Here is a 25,496-nt window from a genome sequence, read left to right on the forward strand (position 1 = left end):
ATCGCAACTCAACGAAGAGGGTCTGGATCAACCCGTGGTCTTCCTATCCAGGAGACTACTTCCCAGGGAACAGAAGTGGAGTGCAATAGAGCGTGAAGCCTTTGCAGTGGTATGGGCTCTGAAGAAGTTGCGGCCATACCTGTTTGGCTCGCACTTCCTAGTTCAGACCGACCACCGACCCCTTCGTTGGCTGATGCAAATGAAGGGGGAGAATCCCAAGTTGTTGAGGTGGTCTATTTCCCTACAGGGGATGGACTTTCAGGTGGAACATCGGCCTGGAGTGGACCACGCCAATGCAGACGGTCTCTCAAGGTATTTCCGCCTTAGTGATGAGAACTCCCAAGGGGTTGGGTAGCTCTCCCCACTTTCAGCTGGGGGGGACGCGTGTTAGACCTGTCAGCCCTTTGGGTGGTCCCTCCTCATCATTATTTATTTTGTCCCACTTTTGCCTCAAACCCTGTTTGAATTTTTCCTTTTTGGGAACCACCAGACTTTTTCGTGTTGCTGCAGATTCAGGGAGCCATTTTAGCTACCCCTGAAACTTCTGTCTGAGGGCCTGAAGCACAAAATGGTGGCCACCTGTGACATCACCAGCATCCACTGGAACCTACCAGCACCTTCCAGAACATTCCAGGAGATTCCAGAACTCTGTGACAGTTGGAGACCGTTTAGAATGTTGGGAGGATAAGAGAGGCAGTTGGCAGTTGGAGCTGGCAGTTGGCACCTGACTGGTGAAGAGAGAGGAGCACAACAGTGAAGGAGGAAGGAGTGAAGCAGCAGGGGTGGAAACTTGTGCCTGGAGTGGGGTCCATAAACCCACCCTTGATACTTGTCCCTACTGATGGATCCCAGCCTATAGCCCTGTGTGGGAAGAAGACAGAAAAACTCATCCTAAGGACCTGAACAGCAGGAACAGGCCTTAGAAGCAGAAAGCAGCAAGATCCTGACCTGAGAACTGGTTTCCCTGGAGTCCGGCGTCGAGCAGCCTGAAGACCTGGAGCCCGAGGTGGAGAAGCGGCGCTGACTGAAGTAGCAGACGTCGTACCCGGAGCCGCCTGAGGTCGTGAGAGGGCGCCGACGGAGGTCGTGAGGAATACCAGAGGTCGAGGAGGAAGTGAACCGAGGTCGAGCGAGCGGCGTCATCGGAGGAGTGAAGTCCGCCCTCCGGAGTCGTCGGAGACCGAGGTAGAGGAGCCCCGGAGGTCGGGAGTGAGGATCGCACTCCGGAGTCGCCCGGAGCCTGTGAGGAGGAGCACCGGAGGTCGGGGTGAGGATCGCACCCCGGAGCCGCCGGAAGTCGACATCGAGGCCAGGCCGGCCGACGTCATCGGAGCCGAGAGCGCCATCGGACCGGAGCCGCCCGAAGTCGACATCGTGAAGAGACTGCCTGACGCCGTCGAATCGGAGGTCGAGATCGAACCGAGGCCACCGACATCGGACCGGAACCGCCTGCCGGCGTCGTCAAAGAACTGACATTGTGCCGAGGCCGCCGAGACCGAACCGGAACCGCCTCACGGCGTCGACACGACTCCAGCGGCGTCGGAACATCAGAAAAAGGGCAGTAAGTGGAGTAGAGGGCGCCTAAGGCCCTGTGGAGACCTGAGAGACTGCTCTAAGGGGCTAGGGAGGTGCTGAAACCCATCTGACTGTGCCTGGGGTGAACTGGGACTAACCTAGAGAGGTTGTGTGGAGAAGGAAAGCCAGGGCATTGGTATTTCCCCCCTTTGATCTACCTCAGTTTAGGCCTCAGCCTTGTCCCAGCCAGGGAGTAGCCTCCCCCCTCAAGCCTTCCACAACCCTACAAGCTGTGCCTGGGCCAAATCAGCCCTTAAGAAGTGAAGTGTCATCTGATTATATGAGGGGTGCTGTATACTTGTAATTATTTATTGGGGATACTGTATTTATTGAATTTTTATCTATTTATTGCTGCACTATATTTATAGGTCCACAGGACTTGTTGGTGTACAATATTTATTGGTACAGTATTTATTGCCTCAAAGTATTTAATTGTCTGTATATATTGCACTTGTATTTATGCCCTGTTATTTATGATCACCCCTATTTATTTCATCAAACAGCCAATATTTATTTGACCTGCACTAATTGAAACTTGTATATTGTGATTGACCTATTTATTTTCCCAATCAGCAACTAAGAGAAAAAGATAAAGAAAGAATATTTTCATAATTTTTACGGTGTAGAGTCGTTTTTGGAACGGATGCACGCATGGTTCTTGTATGGGTATATTGTATGCTTAGCACTGCGCCTGTTTCCTGACCACTCGAGCCAAGCTACCACAGTGTGTTCGGGGAGTCCACCACCACCCTGCGGAGTGGGAGTGGGCGTTTCCAACACATAGGGAATCTGGAGAAAGTGACAGAAAGAACCAGCCGCGAGCCCTTGCCTTCCAAAACTGGCCTCCAGTGGCTCCAATCCATCGGGGAAATGCCTGATGGAATAAATGGTCAGTCTGGCTCTAATACCATCCATAGAAATCCGATCAGTTACAATCATGATAACAATACAGCATTTAAGACAGACATATTTGATTGACCACATCCAACCGAAAAACACTGCAAGCACAGTGCTGACTACAGCTCTCGGGCCACGTCTAGATGTGTCGAATGAGGTCTGCCCTGGGGTGTCGCCACATTTCCTTAGGTCTAGCCTGGGGGTGCATCAATTCCCAATAGAAATCTGTCTGATCCTTGCACAATACAACATCCTTCAGCCAGACCCTGCAGCTGGGAGGGAGGGGGCGCCCCCAGTGAATCTCCACTCTTCTTTTAGCAAGCATTAGTAGCAGAGCAGTACGCTGCCTAAAATTAGGTCCGAAGTCTCAGCATGTTAGATATTTCAGTTAAGTCTGGGTGGGCAGTTTTAGTTTAGCACCTCCTGACCGGGATTGGTTTGCCCCACCGAATTCCTGCTGGTTGCTCCAAAAACTGGAGTTAATGCAAGGAATGGCTTCATTGAGAGCACAAGGCTAATCCAAATAACCACTAACTTTGGGTTACTGATAGGTAGGTGTGACATCCTAAAGTGCTTCAAAGCCTTGTCAAGGGTTGTGAGCACTAGATAAATACAATTACAATACAGTACAGTACTCAGATGAAGCAAGCCTGGTGGCCGCAATGTCTGGGTTCTTCTAGGGCTGGTGTGGGGTGTCACACTGTTTTGCGAGACTAGCATCTGATCCAGAAGGTCGGGCTGTGTGTTATAGGTCACGGATGCTCCAGACCTTAGAGACTACTTCAACATTAGGAAGACCAAGAGCCTTTCTTTTAGACAGGCTCGGGGCTGTCCAGCCGCACAACCTGATGTTGGCGACTGCCTTAAGATCAGGAAGACAGGGCTCTGTTAGTGGGTGTGTAGGGGCTGCATGCACTGCACTGTCTTGGGATCAGTGTCTGCGAGGGCAGACAGGGAGCCTGCTGCTGGCATGGAAAGGTCTGGGTATTATGGTGTTGGTTGTTCAGGAAGTGCACCTAGGAAGCTCCTCTTGGATCAGGAACACCGGGTGGCTGTAAGGGCTCTCTCCGGGTTTGGGTGGGCAGAGACAGACTGAACTGAGGAGACTGCCCATTGAAAAGGGAGACCTGGCCTTTATACTATGGATTGTTTAGGAGCAGAATGGAATAGGCTGCCTTGGACCCAGGTGACAGGAGTTGCATTCAAAGGAGTCAATGTGCCTCTTCCAGGGCTGGGAGAAGAAGGATCTGAAAAATAGATTCGTTTTCAATTGATTTTTGCTACTCCTGTTAGTTTTCTGTGGTGGAGTCTTTACTGTGACCATTCATGTTTAACATTTCTCCCACCCTGCTTTCCCTCCTGCTCACCGGTCAATGAGGGATCTTGAACATGAAATAACCAGGACCAGAAACTCTGTCACTCCACACTGAGACCACCATGTAAGCCCACCACAGCGAGGAAAACTACCTTTGGCATACGGGATTTCCCCACCAAGCACAGCCTTCCAATACCCCTCAGTGGAAACAACTACCCCTGAGCCTTGGGAAACACCTCTCTCTTGGACACAGGAGCTCTAGGGATTGTTGCTTCTAGGTACAGCCCAGAAACAACTCCCCCAGGGAAGATTATATCTGCATGATACACGTTTACACCAAATGGCCCTACTTAGAAAAGATGAAACTGCTACAAATCATGTCCATCATTCCATACCCTTACCAGTTCATGGCAGCTAACCAATGCAACTGGTTAGGCATGTTTGGAATGACTGCATCAAAACATGTCGTGTTTGGTGTGAAACAACTTGGAATCATACCCTCACACCAGTAACTGGTGTGGGAGTATGATCCCACCCTTCTAGAGGGGACGACATGTACCTACTGTGGTAACACGGTAGAAATCTGAAAGAGCCCTGGCATCACAAAATGGATGCCACCAGCACAGACACTGGGCTGCCCTCCTGCTGCTGACTGAAACTCGCAGTGGAGGAGGCCCAACAATACGCTTCCTGTCAAACAGGATTTAGTGTATTGGGGCTGGGTGGGTGCACTGCTTTGAAGTCCTGCACTGGGGGAGCAGTAGGCTCCTCTGTGCATATGCCAGCTCAAACCGGTTCAGGGGCTACCTGTCCCTGCTCTGGTGCAAAACTGGACAAAGGGAAGTGGGTGTAACCACCCCCTACCCTGACCCTTCCAGAGGAGTGGTCCTAGAGCTACTCCCTTCCCTATCTTCAGTAAAAGATAGGAAACCTTGCCATTGCAAAGTAGATAACCCTGGATGACGCTCTACAAAGAAGAATCCTGGCCCTTCGACGTCCCACTACCTTTGGAAGACAGAAGAATCACCCTTGGAGTCAAGGAGTGACTCCCCTGCTTGGCAGGCACCAAAAACTCTAATCAACGGTCGCAAACTTTCCCGCTGCCGCTGGAGTCCGAAGTCCCTGCAGCCCCGGAAGTGGATTTCCTGACTTCGACGGCCATTGTGAGTCCCCAGCAGAGCTGAGGCGAGTGGACCTCACGAGTGACGAGGAACAGCAATACCCGGGTACCAAGCACTATTGTCGAGTGCAACCCCTTCACGACGTTCTACGAACTTGTGCATTGGACCATTTGTGGCCCAAGCTCCAGCAGATTTTGCAGCGAAAATCAGAGGCCTACCCCGTCCCGAGTGACCGTGGGCTCCTGTGAAGCATTTCCTCAAGAGGCGTCTTCGCGATCCCTTGCCCGTTGGCTTGTGGGTCCCCCGAAGACTTTCTAATCAACTCAAAGGGCTCCCCTGGTTGCTCCAGGCCTGCCCTCACTCCCCCTCGCTGGGTGAGTCCCTCAGACCTTGCTGGTCTGCAACGCTGACTTTATTCACTTCTCACGAGACTTGCTGTTGCCAAGGCTTGTTGGCTCCAATCCGGTTGCCGACACCTCAGTAAGCTGCAGACGTCGTGGGACACTCCGAATCCAGCTGCTGGTCATCGTCGATGCCTCCTGGTCCTCGTGAGTAAAGAGTCAAAACACCCTTGATCACCTGAAATCACGCAACTTCCGTGGGCATCCATCTTCCTGGCCCCGGGTCACTGGCAAGTGACTGTGAACACTGTCCCTTCAATTTTCAGGTCATCTGCATCTTGAATCCAGCCTTGGATTCCACCGGACACTTCTTCATTCTTTGCAAGCAGCAAATCTTCTTTGGTCTCCATAGAAAACAGCGACACGACGCGGCCCGACACCAAAAGACACTTATGCACCCGGCTTCCCTGGGTGAGGTAACTCGTGCACTCCGGTGCCCTAGTGTGTGTTGGCCCTCGAATTACTTACCTTGTAAGTGGCTTGCTTGTAGACTTCCTCGAAGTACCCTAAAACTTAAAAAATCAAACTGCGACTTGCTCCATTGTAATTAATAGGGAACCCGTGGCTGTGTTCTCACACTGCATGCGTCTCCCGTGGGTCTGTTACTTACCTGCTTTTACTGCATTAGTGAAGCCCCAGCGATTCTACAGGCCCTAGGCCTTGTCATTCTGCAAGTCGACTTTCCTAAACCTCTTTTTTAGTATATGGTCTGGTACGCTCCTAGTGCCCCAGCCATATTTGTGCTTAACTTATTGTGAAACGTTGATATTTGAATGTGTTCCTGGCTTCTAATCTCAAAGAGATTAGTAGAGTGTGTCTAGAAATAAATACATATATATTTGATATATATTCCTGTGTGGTGTCCTTTTATTTGGTAATATAAGGTATATATTGTAAGGTAAAACAAGCTGCTTTACATTCCTCAGAGACTTAGCCTGAAGGCTGCTCTCCACAGCTACCACTAGGATAGCTTTCTTTAAAAGGTTGTCTTAAACCTATCTACCATAAGAGTCGAATTGGACTGGTGCAAGGTGGCCACTATAACTAGTGACCAGCATATGCCAGACCAACTTCTCACATTGGTGGGCAGCGTGTGGGATTCCAGCTTGCCATTGTTTTACCAGAAAATCTCTATTTGAATTACTAACTGAAAACCACTAAAGGTACTCAAGGTACATATAAAAGTCAAGCTTAGTATCAATAAGTTCTTCTGAACTTAGAGTTGTTTGTGAAGGGATATCACACCCTTGCTACAGCTCAAGCTAGAATCAGTAGGCCACAAACTAGTGTAGGTAGTGCAACACTGCATAACACTAGAATGTCCTCAAGGGATGGAGCCAGTGGGTCCACCCAACCTCAGTATAAGGACATGACCTTCTTTGACTTGAAGGCCATGTGTGTTGCAAGACACCTGGAGTTAGGACAGAGTCCCTCCACACTACACCTGATAAATCTACTGGTAGCAGATGATCTTAGACTAGCTATAGGGGCTAGTGGATCTGGATCAGGGGGTGGGTCAGCCATAGTCTCTGGGTCAGATGATGAAAATCAAGATGACCTGGAGTCTGTGATTGAAGGGCCAGACCCAGAAAGGTCTGAACAGGACAGAGGAATTCTCCCTAAGAGAGTTGACAGAGTGGAAGAGAGGCCTAGGTCCCCTTCAAGGGAATCTAACCACTCATATCACTCTGACAAAGATTCTGTCCATCAGAGGAACTCATACTTTCATAGAGAGACCTCCTTTGAAAAAAGGTACAAGATGCTCCAGTATGAGGAAGCTAGGCTTGCCCTCAGAACCAAGCAATTGGCCTTAGATAGAGAAGCCTTTGAGCTCCAGAGAGCTTCTACAAAAGAAGGGTTAGAAACCCCTGGTGGCAGCAACAGTGTCCCTAGAGGCAGAGATTACATTCCAGACCATAGGAACCTGTCCAAGGTTGTTCCTCCCTACCAGAGTGGGGATGATATCCACAAATGGATAACTGCTATGGAGAGGGCCTGTAAAGTTCAACAGGTCCCCCAGAAACAGTGAGCAGCAATCTTGTGGCTCTCCTTTTCTGATAAAGGTAGAGACAAGCTCCTCACTGTTCGAGAAGAGGATGCTAATGACTATGAAGCCCTGATGAGTGCATTAATAGATGGGTTTGGCTTAACCACTGAACAGTACAGGTTGAAGTTCAGAGATACCCTGAAAGCACAGACTCAGGATTGGACTGACTTTGTTGATTGTGCAACCAAGGCTCTGGAAGGTTGGCTGGTTGGTAGTAGAGTTACTGATTTTAAGGGATTGTATAATCTTATGATGAGAGAACAGATCCTTAATAATTGCCAAAAACAGTTGTTGCATCAGTACCTGGTGGACTCCGATCTGACCTCTCCCCAAGAATTGGGAAAGAAGGCAGACAAATGGGTCAGAACCAGGGTGAGGCAGAAAACCCAGAACCAAGGGGGTGACACTAAGAAGCAGGATCCTAAAGGCTCAGAAAAAGGTGGGGATAAAGCAAAAGACCAGAAGTCTTCACAAGGGCCCCAAAAATCTGCATCTGGTGGGGATTCACAGTCTACAAAGGGAAAAGGCCAAAGGAAGCCCTGGTGCAAATTCTGTAAACAGAAAGGGCACTGGACTTCTGATTGTACCAAGTCCAAAGACCAAACCACCACCACTCAAGCCCCTAAGGCAACTGTTCCCTCTAGTACAAGTATTGGTGGAGGTGGTAATCAGAATAAGGGTGTAGTAGGGTTGACCATGGGTTCTGATGTGGACTCTGGCCTAGTCAGAGAAACCACACAGGCAGTGCTGGTTTGTGAAGGAGACATTGACATGTCCTTCCTAGTGAGCCCCATTAATCTGGGCAAATACAAACAGCAGCCTATAATAAATGGCAAACAGGCTTTGGCATTCAGGGACACGGGTGCTAGTGTCACCATGGTGACAGAGAACCTAGTGGACCCTGCACAGATCATCCTGGGTGAAATGTACCAGGTTACCAATGCAAGCAATGTCAGGACCAACCATAGTCTGGCAGTTGTGAATTTCTCCTGGGGAGGGGTAACTGGTCCTAAAAAGGTAGTAGTCAGTGCAGACCTCCCTGTCGAATGTCTATTGGGCAATGATCTGGAGACTTCAGCCTGGTCTGAAGTGGAGTTATGTACTCATGCTGAGATGTTGGGCATACCTGCATAAGTATTTGCTGTGACCAGGTCACAGGCCAAAATGCATAAAGCTGAACCAGCTCTGGATCCTCAACCTATGGACCAGATGCTACCCAAGAGGAGGAGCAGTAGGGTTAAGGCTGTGCCTTCCCCTATGTCTCAGATCTCAGATTCCCCTCCTGAGGGAGGAAAAGCAGAGCCTGAAGAAGGAACTGCCCCAGAGGAACTTGAGCCTGGCCAGGTTGAGTTCTTGGGGGCAGGGGGACCTTCCAGGGAAGATCTGAGTAAGGAGCAAAAGTGCTGCCCCTCTCTTGAAACCCTCAGACAGCAAGCTGCTGCTGAGGCTGCTGGGAGTGCTAGTGGGTCCCATAAAGTTTATTGGGATGAGGGACTCCTATATTCTGAGGCTAGAGATCCTACCCCTGGAGCCACCAGGAGGTTGGTAATACCTCAGAAGTTTAGGGGGTTCCTCTTGACCCTAGCACATGATATCCCATTGGCAGGACACGTGGGCCAAAACAAGACCTGGGACAGGCTTGTCCCTCATTTTCATTGACCACACATGTCAGAGAACACTAAGGGGTTTTGTCGCTCCTGTGTCACTTGCCAAGCCAGTGGCAAGTCAGGTGGCACAACAAAGGCCCCCCTGATACCACTACCTGTGGTGGGGGTTCCCTTGAAAAGGGTAGGGATTGACATTGTTGATCCCCTTGACCCTCCAACAGCATCTGGGCACAGGCTTATCCTGGTTGTAGTGGATCATGCCACCAGGTACCCAGAAGCAATTCCCCTCAGGACCACCACAGCCCCTGTGGTGGCAAGAGCCCTCATTGGAGTTTTCTCCAGAGTGGGTTTCCCTAAGGAGGTTCTATCTGACAGAGGTACAAATTTCATGTCAGGGTATCTAAAAGCACTGTGGAAGGAGTGTGGTACCAACTACACATTCACTACTCCCTATCACCCACAATGCAATGGGTTAGTTGAAAGGTTCAACAAAACCCTAAAGGGAATGATTAAAGGCCTCCCAGAAAAGCTTAGGCGAAAATTGGACCTTTACTTTCCTGCCTTCTGTTTGCATACAGGGAGGTCCCACAGAAGGGGGTTGGCTACCGCCCTTTTGAACTTCTGTTTGGGCACCCTGTCAGAGGCCCATGATGTTTGGCGAAGGAGGGCTGGGAGTTACCTCTAAACCTCCCAAACAGGATGTGATGGACTATGTACTTGGTCTCCGCTCCCGGATGGCAGAGTACATGAAGAAGGCAACCAAAAACCTTGAGGCTAGCCAAGAATTACAAAAAGCTTGGCATGACCAAAAGGCTGTCCTGACTGTTTATCAGCCAGGCCAGAAAGTGTGGGGGTTGGAGCCTGTGGCCCCAGCAGCTCTCCAGGACAAATGGAGTGGCCCCATACAATTGTTGAGAAAAAGGGAGAAGTCACCTACTTGGTGGATCTTGGAACTCCCAGGAGCCCCCTTAGGGTGCTCCATGTCAACAGATTAAAGCCATATGTGGACAGGGCTGACATGGGTTTGCTCATGGCAACTGATGAGGACCAGGAGGAGGAGAGTGACCCTCTCCCTGACCTGCTCTCACAGAACCCTGATGATGGGTCAGTTGATGGTGTTGGTTTGGCAAGCAGCCTCACTGATTATCAGCAAACTGAATGCAGACACGCTCTGCAACAGTTCAGACATATGTTTAGCCTGACCCCAAGTCAGACTTCCTGGTGCACTCATGAGGTGGACACTGGAGACAGTCTGCCTGTAAAGAGTAAAATCTACAGGCAACCTGACCATGTCAGGGACTGTAGCAGGACTGAAGTCCAGAAAATGTTGGAACTAGGTGTTATTGAGCCTTCAGATAGCCTTTGGGCTAGTCCAGTAGTCCTTGTGCCTAAACCTCATACCCAGGGTGATAAGAAAGAAATTAGGTTTTGTGTTGACTACAGAGGCCTCAATGCAGTCACCAGGACTGATGCCTATCCAATCCCCAGGGCAGATGAACTGATAGATACTTTGGCCTCCGCCAAGTATCTTAGTACATTTGACCTAACAGCTGGCTACTGGCAAATCAAGTTAGCTGATGATGCCAAGGCCAAAACAGCATTTTCAACCCCTGGTGGGCACTATCACTTTGTGGTGACGCCCTTTGGTTTGAAGAGTGCACCTGCCACTTTTCAGAGGTTGGTGAATAAAGTTCTGACTGGTATGGAAACTTATTGCTTAGCTTATCTAGATGCTATTGCTGTCTTTAGTTCCACCTGGCAGGATCACCTGGTCCACCTCAGAATTGTTTTGGAGGCCCTGCAAAAAGCAGGCCTCACTATCAAGGACACTAAGTGCCAGATAGGGCAGAGTCAGGTTGTGTACCTGGTCCACATTGTAGGTGGAGGCCAGGTTCAACCATTGCAGAGCAAAATCCAAACCATAATGGAATGGGTAGCTCCAACAACCCAGACACAGATTAGAGCCTTTTTAGGCCTGACTGGGAACTATAGGAGGTTTGTTAAGGGACATGAATCTATAGTGACCTCCTTAAATGATCTGACCTCTAAGAAAATGCCAAAAAAGATTCAGTGGACAGCTAGCTGTCAAAAGGCATTTGATGACCTCAAGCAGGCAATGTGCACTGCCCCCATCTTGCAGAGTCCAGACTACAAGAAGAAGTTTATTGTTCAAACAGATGCTTCAGAGCTGGGTGTGGGAGCTGTACTGTCTCAACTAAATGATGAAGGTCAAGACCAGCCAGTAGCATTCATAAGCAGAAGGCTGACCCCTAGAGAGAAACGTTGGTCAGCTATAGAGAGGGAGGCCTTTACTGTGGTGTGGGCCCTGAAGAAGCTGAGGCCATACTTGTTTGGCACTCACTTCATAATTCAGACTGACCACAAGCCCCTCCTATGGCTCAAACAGATGAAAGGTGAAAATCCTAAACTGCTAAGGTGGTCCATTTCCCTACAGGGGATGCATTATACAGTGGAACATAGACCTGGGACCCAACATGCCAATGCAGATGGACTCTCAAGGTATTTCCACTTAGAACACGAAGACTCAACTGGTCAAGGTTAGTTTAGTGTCCCTGCGTTTGGGGGGGGGGGGGGTGTAGGAGAGTAGGATCTGCACTTATGTTGCCCCCACTTTTTTTCTGATGCATATACTGGTTTCTGGCTATAGTCTGGCTGGGTCCCTGCTAATCAGGGCCCCAGTCTCTCTGTTCTCTCTAAACGACTTAGTGTGCATATTAGATGCACTAGTGATTGGATACTGTGGTACCTTATAAGCCCCTAGTATATGGTACCTAGGGCATAGGCACGTCACAGGCCTACCAGGGGCTGAAGCATGTATAATGCCACCCCTGGGAAGCAGACTCAATCTGACGCCACAGGCCTGCTACTGCAGCCTGGGTGAGGTAGTGTTAGCACTCCTCACAGAGGTATAGGTTCCTATATCTCACCATACACACACATATAAACCTATCAGCCACCCCTATGGCAGTCCCTATCAATCCTGAGGGCAGGGTGCTTGGTTTACAATGTGAGGGGGTGCCTCTGTATGAGTAGAACCCCTCTGCAGCTGGCAGGGTCTATTCCCTGTGGCTGTTTGTGGATGCGGTTAAACCATATACTCTTAAGTGCATTATAACCTACCGGTAAATACTAACTTTGGAATGACTGCATCAAAACATGTCGTGTTTGGTGTGAAACAACTTGGAATCATACCTCCACACCAGTAACTGGTGTGGGAGTATGATCCCACCCTTCTAGAGGGGACGACATGTACCTACTGTGGTAACACGGTAGAAACCTGAAAGAGCTCTGGCATCACAAAATGGATGCCACCAGCACAGACACTGGGCTGCCCTCCGGCTGCTGACTGAAACTCGCAGGGGAGGAAGCCCAACAATAGGCATCCTGTCACAGGGAGGTGTCACCACCTTCCAGACAGGATTTAGTGTATTGGGGCTCGGTGGGTCACTTCTAGAGTGCTTTGAAGTCCTGCACTGGGGGAGCAGTAAGCTCCTCTGTGCATATACCAGCTCAAACCGGTTCAGGGGCTACCTGTCCCTGCTCTGGTGCGAAACTGGACAAAGGGAAGTGGGTGTAACCACCCCCTACCCTGAACCTCCCAGAGGAGTGGTCCTAGAGCTAGTCCCTCCCCTATCTTCAGTATAAGATAGGAAACCTTGCCATTGCAAAGTAGATAACCCTGGACGACGCTCTACAAAGAAGAATCCTGGCCCTTTGACGTTCCACTACCTTTGGAAGACAGAAGAATCTCCCTTGGAGTCAAGGAGTGACTCCCCTGCTTGGCAGGCACCAAAAACTCTAATCAACGGTCGCAAACTTTCCCGCTCCCGCCGGAGTCCGAAGTCCCTGCAGCCCCGGAAGTGGATTTCCTGACTTTTCGACGGCCATTGTGAGTCCCCAGCAGAGCTGAGGCGAGTGGCCCCACGAGTGACGAAGAACAGCAATACCCGGGTACCGTGCAATATTGTCGAGTGCAACCCCTTCACGACGTTATATGAACTTGTGCATTGGACCATTTGTAGCCCAAGCCTCCAGCAGGTTTTGCAGCGAAAATCAGAGGCCTACCCCATCCCGAGTGATCGTGGGCTCCTGTGAAGCATTTCCTCAAGAGACGTCTTCGCAATCCCTTGCCCATTGGCTTGTGGGTCCCCCGAAGACTTTCTTATCGACTCAAAGGGCTCCCCTGGTAGCTCCAGGTCTGCCCTCACTCACCCTTGCTGGGTGAGTCCCTCAGACCTTGCTGGTCTGCAACGCTGACTTTATTCACTTCTCACGAGACTTGCTGTTGCCAAGGCTTGTTGGCTCTAATCCGGTTGCCGACACCTCAGTAAGCTGCAGACGTTGTGGGACACTCCAAATCCAGCTGCTGGTCATCGTCGATGCCTCCTGGTCCTCGTGAGTGAAGAGTCAAAACACCCTTGATCACCTGAAATCACCGACTTCCGTGGACATCCATCTTCCTGGCCCTGGGTCACTGGCATGTGACTGTGAACACTGTCCCTTCAATTTTCAGGTCATCTGCATCTTGAATCCAGCCTTGGATTCCACCGGACACTTCTTCAGTCTTCGCAAGCAGCAAATCTTCTTTGGTCTCCATAGAAAACAGTGACGCGACCCGACACCAAAAGACACCTATGCACCCGGCTTCCCTGGGTGAGGTAACTCGTGCACTCTGGGACCCTAGTGTGTGTTGGCCCTCGAATTACTTACCTTGTAAGTGGCTTGCTTGTAGACTTCCTCTAAGTACCCTAAAACTTTAAAAATCAAACCACGACTTGCTCCATTGTAATCAATAGGGAACCCGCGGCTGTGTTCTCACACTGTATGCGTCTCCCGTGGGTCTGTTACTTACCTGCTTTTACTGCATTAGTGAAGCCCCAGCGATTCTACAGGCCCTAGGCCTTGTCATTCTGCAAGTCAATTTTCCTAAACCTCATTTTTAGTATATGGTCTGGTACGCCCCTAGGGCCCCAGCCATATTTGTGCTAAACGTATTGTGAAACGTTGATATTTGAATGTGTTCCTGGCTTCTAATCTCATAAAGAGATTAGTAGAGTGTGTCTAGAAATAAATACATATATATTTGATATATATACCTGTGTGGTGTCCTTTCATTTGGTAATTCAAGCGATTATAAGGTAAAACAAGCTGCTTTACATTCCTCAGAGACTTAGCCTGAAGTCTGCTCTCCACAGCTACCACTAGGATAGCTTTCTTTAAAAGGTTGTCTTAAATCTATCTACCATAAGAGTCGAATTGGACAGGTGCAAGGCGGCCACTATAACTAGTGACCAGCATATGCCAGGCCAACTTCTCACAGTCTCCCACACATATCTGTTCTGGTCTATAAGATATTCGGGTGACTGAACCTGTGCTGTGGTCCGTAAGATATTTGAGTGACCTAGCCTGTGCTGTGGTGTGGTACATAATATATTAGAGTGACTGATCCTCTGCTTTGGTTCATAAGATATAGTGACTGATCCTCTGCTTTGGTTTAATAGATATTAGAATTACTTTTCCTCTGCTGTCACCAACAACTTGGATAGAGTATGTAAGAAAATCAATATTATTGTAAAGCGACCTGCAGACCTGATCAAAGCTGCCAGCATACAGTAAGCAATAGTTGCGCATCTATCTCTCAAACTTCTTCATCTATCACACTGCTAAATGCTGCCTCCAATAACACAACCGTAACTTGACGGTTATCACGCACGACATAGAAACGCCTCCCACAAAAGATCAAAACAAAGACAACATCCTTCCAACCTCACAGCCTACACAGTGTTTTACCCTATCAGTGCAGGTATGTGCTTCAGTGTCTGCCCTCGTTAGGAGTAGTAAGCTCTATATAAACACTACAATGCAGTACAATACAGTACACTGATCTGACAGACTTTGCAGCCCTTTGCCCCCCCTCGCTAAGGAGGAAGGTACTTTTGTTTGGGATAGTACACCTCCCTACATTCCTAGGATAGGGTGCAGAGGCCTTGTACTTACTCTAGCTCTTCAGGAATAGAGATAGTTCACAGTGGAGAGAGCAATGTATTTATTTATTTTCTACTAGGGAGGGCTTCTGAAATAGTTTTCAAAAAGTGCATATGGGAATCTTTTAGTGCTTTGCTTTTGGGCAACCCATAGTCACAGGCCCCTCCCCGTGTCTATCCTAACTTAAAGTTTCAGCGTTTCGGCCATCATCTCCTTGTGTTTGCTTTGTTCGCCCTAAGTTGGCAGGGTATGCCCAGATGTGGGTCCCTTGCTCACTTTGCCACTGGATTCAAGCTAGCCTGGCTGATGAGGAGTGTTACCCAGAAACTGGTCCCAGGATGCTTGTTTCCGGTCCAGGGAAACCTGGTTTGGCAGTTCAGCTGGACTGTTCCGCAGTCCGATGAGGAACAGGGTCAAGACTGATATGCATATGGCTAGGTCTGAACTGGGGTGGTGAAGTGAGCTAAAGAACGATGATGAATTAAACCCAGATCTGTGACTAGGGGTGACTGTCTGAAAAGTTTCAGCGCTCCGTCCATCATTCTTTGTGTTTGCTTTGTGTGCCCCAAGTTGGCAGGGTATGGCCAGATGCCCTAAGTTGGCAGAGTATGCCCAGGTGTGGGTCCCTGCTCACTTTGCCACTGGATTCAAGCTAGCCTGGCTGATGAGGGGTGTTACCCCGAAACCGGTCCCAGGATGCTTGTTTCTGGTCCAAAGAAAATCTTGCTTTGCAGTTCAGGCTGGACTGTTTCCATGGTGAACAGATTCAAGACTGATTTGCATATTACTGGGTCTGAACTGCGGTGGCGAAGCGAGCTAAGAAACGATGATGAATTCATTCCAGATATAATAGTGACTGGGGGTAAGTTTGCAGGTCCAAACTACAGCCAGACTCTCCTTCTTGGGCTAAGAATTGGCATGTTCTGAGTCAGACATGCTTCGACCAGATTATGCCACAATGTGTCTATGAGTATTTGGATGACATTATGTTGAGCAAGGATTGCCCCCAGACCGCTTTTGATCCTCTGAATGTTGTGACATGCAAAGAAGACACAGTGACAGCCGATCGTTCCAGAAAGTCCATCACACAGGACTCATTACACTTTAAATACCTACCTCTACGATCACCAGCTCCTACCATTACGACTGAGGCAATCCCACCTGACAGTTCAAATCTACCATCCGAACCTGTTCCATCTGTGCACGATCAGAATACATCCCAACCAGCTCATCCCACTCCATATGGCCAAGTAGTGTGAGTGCCTCAACAACTCATTAAAGAAATATAATGCAACTGCTGTTTGTACTTTTTATTTAACAAAGGAGGGAGATGTAGTGTTGTGAGATTATGTGCGCTAGAACCCTTGAGGAATTGTGTAACTTGCTGGGCAGGTTAAGGTGTGGTTATTAAAGGTTATGAGGTAATCAAAGTGCAGTGTGAGATTGTATGCTGGGGAATAAAGACGTACAATCCAGAGCTCCTTGTGTGGCATATTCATTTGCATACACCCAGGCTGTGGGGGACCCAACAGACAATATCTGACAACCAGACGTCAAAGATCACCATCAGACACACAGAGATGTATGGACACTGCCAGACAGCCAACAAGCAACAGATGCCAACAAACTCTTAAAAAGTCACCTGGGGTCGTTTCCTTGTGCGCTGCATTGGCTCAGAGAAGTGCACTGTTATTATGCGCCCGCTATTTCTCCGAGCTAATGCTTAATTTTCAGACAGCACAGCTCAGGAGACAGCCCTTGTCCACTGTTTCCGAGTTGTACAGCCTGAAAGTGAAGCTGTTACTTGGAGAAATACGGGGTTACTTACCTGTATTGACTATAAAACAAGCGCTCGGCTCCGTGGTGCACCACCAGAGAAACTCGAGGCCAGAGACACGCCCGGGGGAAGGAAGAGGTAAAGCTGGAGACCAGATACTTAGAAATGACAGGGGGGGACATCTCGAGACCAAGGATAATGAATGAGAAATGAGAGCTAGAGCTGGAAACTACAGACAGACATGGGGGTCGATGATTTCGAGACAGGGGTAGCACTTCAGATCAGGCACGGGCAGCGGTGGGGATAAACAGTGCAGTGAATTGTGGGTAAATCTGCGGACCGTGGCCAGACATAGGGCTTAATAGTCATCATGTGAAATGAGGTGGTAAATATTCCGGTCTTTCTCTCCTCGTGCCCTCCCTCTTTGCCCTGTCGCTGACGGCTGCCCTCCCAACATTCATGTTTAGGCCTCACTTCCCCTTTCTTCTTCTCCCCACTCACATCACTTCCCCTTTCGATTAGAAACGGCCCAGAGGTACTCTGTTATAAGCGCCGAGGGCTGCACAGAGCCTCGCTGGCATTCACCGCGGTCTGTGGGAAGGTACCGGGCTTGTTGGACTGCCCCCGTACCGCTGGAACTACACTGCGTTATCTGGACATCACCGTGCTCGTTTGCACAGCACTGGGCCTTGTTGGATAGTAAAGCCACCTGTTGGCCACCGGGGGGCACTGTGTCGTCCAGGATTTTACTGGGCTCTTTGGGGCTGCACTGGGCTGCACTGGGCCGTACGGGGCCTGCTGTACTCCGGTCTTGGAAACTCTTAATCCAGGAATGTCGCTACCACGCCAACTGAGGGACGAGAGGTGAGCACAGCGCAGTGATGCTATCAGCAGTTTGTAGCGCGCCATATGTAGGTGATCAGTAGCTTCAGGGCGCTTGGGACCGGCTGAACAAGAGATGTGGTGTACGTGAAATCACGACTAAGGTTGGTGTACTAAGCAGCGACCGTATAACCTCCTCGTCAGCCGTCCCCGTCCCAGTCCTAACTACATAACCATAACCAGGACTGGGAGGGGGAGGGCTACGACTCGGAGTAATGAACATTATCGGTGAGTAACCGGTCGTTACTGACAAGGGTGGACGAGATGTGTCACACACTCGTGAATGGCGAACTGTGTTGCACGTTCTGGAATTGTTAGTGTTTGTTGTCACACACTGCAGTGATGAAACAGGCCACACCTAGGAAAGATACCGTGGCGCACACAATGAGTTACAGGGACCATATTCACACTCAGGACTAGTGAATTGTGTCGTACACACTCAGGAGAGGGGAATTGTGTTGCATATCCTTGAGCAGAGATGTGCGTCGTACACAAGAACCTTGAACTATGTCACTTGCTCATGAATGTTAAATTGTTACTCCATCTAGGGGGTGAGGAGAGCGCCGCATAATTATCAGTGGGCTTGCCTCACACTTGGGCATGAGGAAGAGTGCACCACGCACGGTAATGATAAAGTGTGTCACGCACCAGAGAACTCTGATGTGCGTTGCACACTCACAAATGGTGAAATAAGCTTTACACTCAAGAATGGTAAAATGTGCCTCAGTCAAGATTGGTGAAGTGTGTTGCACACCTGTATATGGCCAAGTGTGACACACACACTCAAGGATGGTGGGATATGTCTTACATTCAAGAATGGTGAAGTGTGTTCGACACTTAGAAATGGTCACTAATGCCTCTCAAAAAATGTGAGGCATGTCTCGCGTTCCAAAATGGTGAAGTGTGCCACACACCCATGAACGGTGAAGTGTGTAACTGATTTCAGCATGGCAAAGCACACCATGCACTGTTCAGTGTGGGTGTTCTTAAGTGTGTCATTGGGTGTGACAGTAAAGTGAGTTTTAAAGAAACCCCTCACCTCCAAGGATGCCAACACGGATTGCATATGCACTGTCTGCCAGTATTAGAGAGATACTCCACTGCTATGAAACTGACTTCATCGAACCTGGGACCCCCTCATCTTTAATTCTGGTATGATTTAATACATTCGTAGTATTTTCCTTGGCAAAACATGCGTGAATTGTTGTGACAATAAAGTGCTTTCTGTGTATTACTGTCGGCATGGCACCTACTGACGGTAGCCTCTCTCTTTCAGTGATTTCGCCCAGTTGCCAGATGATGTGCCGGTGTCCGCTCACATCGCCGACATAGAGGAGAAGAAAGGCTGGTCCAGTTATTTTGTAAGCACCTCCTGTTTATAGATCATGTGTGTGTTGGTAGAGCGAGAGGGTCGTTGAGTACATCAGCAAAGGCTGGAACCATGCCAGATTTTCAGTGTATCCAAATATATAGATACTGTTAACTTAAATAGAAACTATTCACATATTCTATAGGAATTCTGAAATCCAGGCATGGCACTGACAGCTGGGACCAGTACTTATTTTGAGCCGGTGGATTCCTGTGAGGGCCACCAGCACTCATTTTTGGGGACCGGCACTTATTTTTCCTTATCAGATACTTCGAGAGAAAGAGCAGAAAAACACATAAAGGGAAAAGAAGCAGAAAGACAAACACGAAAAAACGATCACAGAGAAAGCAGGAAACAGCAAGTGTGATATAAAAGGGCAGGGAGAGTTTATTAGTTGATCAAAGAGACATAAGATTGATTCAAGATATCCAGCCCTGATATTCTGCACACTGGTGCTGGCCTTGGGCTTCTGAGCAGAGCTTTGGGCACCAGCACTTATTCTTCAACAAATTAAACACTGTCTGGGACCAAATGAAGGCATATTAGGCAATGTCCTAGCTAGGAGGAATTGTTATCCTTCTACCAAACAAAAATTGAGGATGTTTGGGAGGGAATTGGGGATAAAATCTGAATCCTAAAAATGTACCCAAATCCCTCTTCTTTTCCAGAGGTTTCTGATCAGTGTCAAGACAAAGGGAGGCGGGACTTACCTGATCTATCGTCGTTACAACCAATTCTTTGACCTCAATGCCACCCTGGAAGAGAGGTATGATCCCGAAAGCCCCAACAGCACCTACAGAATCAGCCTTCCAATAATGCCAGGTGAGAAAGTGCAGCCCTCTTCCTTTCCACTGCTCCCCACCAATGTGATGTTGTTCTTTTATCTCCTGCTCTCTAGCTCTTCTATTTTCCCACATTTGATATTTTCTTTAACTACATTTTGAACCATTTCTCTCTTTTGTAGGAAAGGTTTATGTGGGAAACAAACGAGACATCGCAGAGAGCCGCATCCCTATCCTTAACATGTATATGAAGGTACTGTGAGGGCCACTTTGAATTAGTATTATGTCGGTTAGCTAAAAAAAAAAGTCACTACTTGGCATCTGGAATATATGCATATATCAAAATGGCTTATTAAACTGTAGATAAGATTGTAGGTAAAAAAGCATTATGACTTACAAATTAGAAACACACCTTTGGTTAGGACAGAGGACTGGTATTGAAACTAGAAAATAATGAAGAGCCCCCAAAAGCTTTTTGCCTCATTCTGCTTTTTGGTCAAGAAAGGCTCACATCTACCTTTATACCCTCCTATGTTCACTGTCATGTAGAGAACAATATGTTTGTAGTTGCAGTGATGATACTCAGGCCTGACAATCTCGATTTATTTGCCACCTCAGGTCCAACAGATAACACATGTCCTTTTTAGGTCTTGCTGAGTCAGCGCGCATGCGCTGCTCGGAGAGACTTTAGTAAGGGCTTTAAAAAATGATACCGCCGGCTACAGCTTGCAGTGCATGTGCGCGGGCACGCGCTTCAGCAGAGGCGCCATATGGCGTGATTACTGCTGCGTGCGCACAACTCGCGCACATGCACTGCAAACTGTGGCCGGCGGCAGCATTTTTAGCTTGCTAATCGCGGCACCGATGCTTTACTTTTAACATTAAAAGTAAAGCGCAGGTGCCGTGATTATAGCAAAAGTAAAGAAATAGAAACAAACATCTATTTCTTTACTTTTGCTATAATCGCGGCACCCGCGCTTTACTTTTAATGTTAAAAGTAAAGCACCGGTGCCGCGATTAGAAAGAAAACAAGCATTGGCATAGCCAATACGTCGCGCCTTTGGGACCATATAAGTGTTTAGCCATGCAACAGTTGCATAACTAAATACTTATAAGGTCCCAAAAGCGAGACCTATTGGCTATGCCAATGCTTGTTATTTTTTTTACCATTGCTGACCTCATGAACTGCCTTTGAGTACAACAAATGTCTGTCTCATGTAAAGTGGTCACATGTTCCTTACTTCTTTTAAAATACGTTTGATTCTGCAAAAGTCAAACATTCAGTAGAGACCTATCTGAACTATAAAACCTGGTGCAGGATTGAAAAGCTGCTTGCACAACATTGTGGCAGTGCAAGATTACAGTCTCAGTGTATGTTTCGTACATACACTGTAAAGAAATTTCAGTTGACCTAGATTTGTTGGCATGTGTGAAATATGTGGTTATTTTTTTAAGTTTTCAAAAGTATTCTTCCAAACGTGACATTATTTATGGTGTGACAGGTGCTTTTATTATGCTACTATTAGTTTGATGATCAGTCTAGCATACAAAAAACGCTCACAAAACCAGGCTTGGCTCCTGGGAAAAACCGTGATCCAGTTTATAGGAGAGGAAGCATGATGGTGAGCGAACTTCCTAGTGCATCCTTGTTAACAAGGTCTGGTTGAAGCCATTGGGAGCTGATGACCTCTCCCTTAATAAGACACCTTTGACCATTCTTACACTGTAGCTCATCCAGGTCAGAGCCGTTATGCATAGGCATAAACACAGATGCCATCAGGTCTAAAAAGGAAATTTCTAGCGAGATTTCTCATACAACTCACCCAACTTTTTGTGTCTAGGGCAAGGCCACAGTGTAGTAGAAGAGGGTCATTCATGATTCGGCACCAAAAGAAGTTAGATTCACAACATTTAAATAGTTAAGTTTCCCTGTAAAGTGCCAATCTGTGCCACTGCAATTCTCTAAGCCTAAACATCCCTGCAATGAAGAACTGACCTGCAGGCAGACTGACCAGGCAGCTGTGTAACAGGACTGACAGAGACAGACTCTTTTTTGTCCTTTCGGCTTATTTGGCTAGGCTTGATGCTCCAAGGAGCTTGAGTCATCTCATCTGCCTCACCCTTCTGGCACCAAACAGGCTGCGCCATAGTGTGCAAAAACAAAAGACACACAAATGATGGACGGAACGTGGAACCAATCAATCATTCAATCCCTAGTCAAAAGATCTGGGTTAAATCCATCATTATTTTGCTCACCATGCCACCCCAGTTTAGACCCAGCCATATGCAGTCTTGACCCTGGTACCCATGGGAACAGTCCAACACAAACTGCTAAGCCAGGTCCTCCCTAGGTCAGAAATAAGCAACTTGGGACCATATTCGGGGTACAAGTCTCATCAGCCAGGCTAGCTTGAATCCAGTGGCACAGTGAGCTTGTGACCCACATCTAGACATACCCGGTGCACTAAGGGCAAGAAACGAAAAGGCAAACAAATGTTGGCTGGAATGCAGAACAAATCAAAAATTCACCCCAGTCAAGAGATCTGGGTTAAATCCATTGTTCTTTTGCTCACTATGCCACCCCAGTTTAGACCCAGCCATATGCAAATCAGTCTTGACCCTTCTCCTCATGGGAACAGTCCAACCCAAACTGCCAAGCTAGGTCCTCCCTGGACCAGAAACAAGCAACCAAGGACCATGGCAGTTCACTGCTGAAAATTTCCACAGCACAGAGGTTGGCATTTTCTGATCATCCGGACAGCAGAGTTTGCCGTAAAAACGTATGCTAGATTTCCAAGCCAGAAAGTTCCAAGACAGCAACCAAGCTTCTACTCTTATAGCAGGGAGCATTACACTGTAGGGTGCCTAAGTAGTTTCTTTAAACATTTACCTTCGCTCTGATCCCAGTTTAAATATAAGCCTTGGCATAGGGGTTCTACCCCATACAAGGATTGTAGGCAGCACTATGGCCTTATCTTCCGGGAGTACTGGAGACAACAAAGGGCCCCCAAAGCCTTTTTTAAATGTTATTAACCCCCCCCAACTTTAGATAGTACCTGGGCGCCTCCAACTGCATGGTCCTATTTAGTTTCTCAGTAAATAGCATTCCTAAATATTTTTATGAAGGTGGGTCCCTCTACAGGCTTCTCCCCCAATACCCACGTGTAGGGTTTGGATTTCTTACCAAATGTAACCATTTTCATTTTATACATATTAATGGCTAGGATTAACTGCACAATACTTGCTAAACAACTCACGTTTTCTTTGAAGCCCCCATGTGCCAGGTCAAAAATTGGCAAATCATTGACATATAAAAGGCACAATATATGTCTTCCCCCATTTTCAGTGGAAAGCCTTGGTTTCCATCAGAGCCTGAGGCAAGTCAGCGAGGTAGAGGGAGAACAGCATTGGAGCCAACACACACCCCTGTCTCAATCCAACTGAGTTTTTCTAAAATCACCAAGAGGCAATTAGAAATACCCATGTCCCTCAGCTTGAACCACACAATTTTACAAATAACTAAATCAAATGCAGAACCAAAATCTAAAAAAACAATACAAGTTGCATGCTTTTTCAATCACCTTCTGTCCCATAGCTCACAAACTAAAACAGTGCTCAGTCGTGGAACGCCCCAGTTTAAATCCTCCTTGTTCAATGGGGACCAACCTATTACACTCTATGCACTCCTACATGTACAATAAGATAGCTTTGGAGCATAGTTTGGCCCGACATCTATTAAGCTTATCAAAACAAAAGTTACTTGGATCGGATGGATCATATTTTTAAGGATTGATTTGATTACCACCCTTTCCTACTTGCCGCAAACATTCCAGATTTAGTTACAAAAAGTACAACTTTACAGAAGAAGCTAGCCCACCAGATGGGATTTGATTTCACAATAACAGCCGGTAAAGTATCTGGCCCAGTCACTCTCATCAAGTTAAGGGAAGATATTTTTTTTCAATGAACTTTCACTTAGCAAACTAAACAAACTCACCTCTGGGAGCGCCCATCACTTCTACCTATGGGCTCAGGTACCTTATCAATACTACTTAAATACGTAACCCACAAAACCTCCAGAACCGCACAATTTATTGGCTCTGCTACCATCTTACAGCCTGATTGTACTAATTTCCAGATATTTTTCATATCTTTGAAATTAACGCATTTAATATTTTTTCCCAGTTTGCTTTATAATAACCGTGCTTCTTTGCCTTTACCAAGGCATCAGACTCCATTTTGGCCTTATTGTACAGTTCTCTCTCCCTCTGTATTATCTGTGAACCCCTTTTTATACCTCAATTCCTGTAACTTCTTTGTTAGGTCTCGCCTAGCGTTGTAGCGCGCATGCGCTGCTCGCTCTGTGAGGCATATTGTAGTAGGGTATGCTTTACAAGTGGTGTGGAAGCCCCGCCCATATTTTTCATTGGCTGGCATCATCGTTCATGGTAAACGCTGGCTTCCTATTGATAATGAGGCTTCTTAGTCCCTCCTTGTTACCGCCCTATCTTATTTTGGGACCGTCCATCAGGACTGGATCTTTTACTTGCAGTTGTTACACGGTCTCGTTCATTAGTCAGTAGGCACTATGCTTTTTCAGTCGCCTTTGGCAAGGGTGGCCGCGTGTTTATTTTTGCATGGCGCTTTCACTTAAAGTGAAAGCGCTATACAAATATAAACAAGTGGCTGCCTTTGCGCAATGGCGAGAGCTTGTTTTAACTGTCACTTCCAACATGTGCCTCCACTCCCTCCCCATGTTTTCTCATGTGCCACTGTGCTGAATTCATCTGATATATTTAGTATAACCTCCGTTTATCCGCTTCACACAGAATGAGTGTTTCCCAGATCCCAGTGGGAGAGCCCCCTGCCCTCTGCGCTGCGGGTAGGAACTTGCATCTAAAGCAGTGCTTTAAATCGGCAGGGAACTCACTGGTACTGAGTACCGGCACTTCTTAGTTTTATCTCTCTGAGTACCGGCACTTCTCAACTGCCGAGGAGAGTACTTGTACTCATGAAACGCTGGTGCTGGCGGTCTGTCTCTGATAGCCCAGGCACTTCTGTAGACCTGAGCCGAGCCCCGCTGAACTATTCAGCTTGGGCTCATCTGCATACCGTCAGGGTGTTCACCATCACGCTGTGTTGCAAACACAGACATCGAGGCAGCCGGTGACAGTGCTATTAAGAAATCCCTGGGAGGTAACCAGGTTCAAATAGCTTTAATCCCACCTGATTCTTTTGTTAAGTGTCTGCCTATGCCTGTCTGCTTGCCTGTGATTGTTTTTGTGTGAGAGAAATACGAGAGAAAGGGGGAGAGAATAGAGACACTCATGGAAGGTATATCAAATGAAATGTGTGGATTGCTTGTGTGTGCACGTCTGCTGGTTTCTTTGTGTCGCTCGAGAATATATAGTTTTGTGCCAAGCAACAGCAATTAACAGTATGGGAAATGTTAAAATATCAGGAGTTTGGATTTACTTGTATAATGAGTAAACAAACCTTTGTTTATTGAAAGACATTTCTCATGTGCCTTGGTATGTGCTGCAAGTAGTATAGAAGTCAAGAAGTATCGGCATGACTTCTCCTAAGCCCCGCCCCCAAGCCCGCCCACTCGCCACATTTAAATGAGTACCTGAACTATTTTTCCCCCATTTAAACCACTGGTGCATGTTGTGGTAGCCTGCTTGACCACAGCTTCCTTGGATGACCTGTCTGTCACT

General features: G+C 47.7%; 1 protein-coding gene across 1 annotated transcript in view; it reads left to right on the top strand.

Annotated features, from left to right (window-relative positions):
* The first annotated feature begins 17,266 nt into the window (after window positions 1-17,266).
* The window catches only part of NCF4 (neutrophil cytosolic factor 4), an 80,423-nt gene continuing 72,193 nt past the window's right edge, over window positions 17,267-25,496 (top strand). Inside the window, exons 1-4 of the mRNA XM_085601330.1 lie at window positions 17,267-17,610; window positions 18,905-18,989; window positions 19,666-19,819; window positions 19,962-20,032. Of these exons, the coding sequence (XP_085457456.1) occupies window positions 17,579-17,610; window positions 18,905-18,989; window positions 19,666-19,819; window positions 19,962-20,032 (342 nt within the window). The 5' untranslated portion in view covers window positions 17,267-17,578. The remainder of the gene's footprint in view (window positions 17,611-18,904; window positions 18,990-19,665; window positions 19,820-19,961; window positions 20,033-25,496) is intronic.

This window comes from Triturus cristatus, chromosome 4_2 (assembly GCF_964204655.1).
Source record: "Triturus cristatus chromosome 4_2, aTriCri1.1, whole genome shotgun sequence".
NCBI classification, from domain to species: Eukaryota; Metazoa; Chordata; class Amphibia; order Caudata; family Salamandridae; genus Triturus; species Triturus cristatus.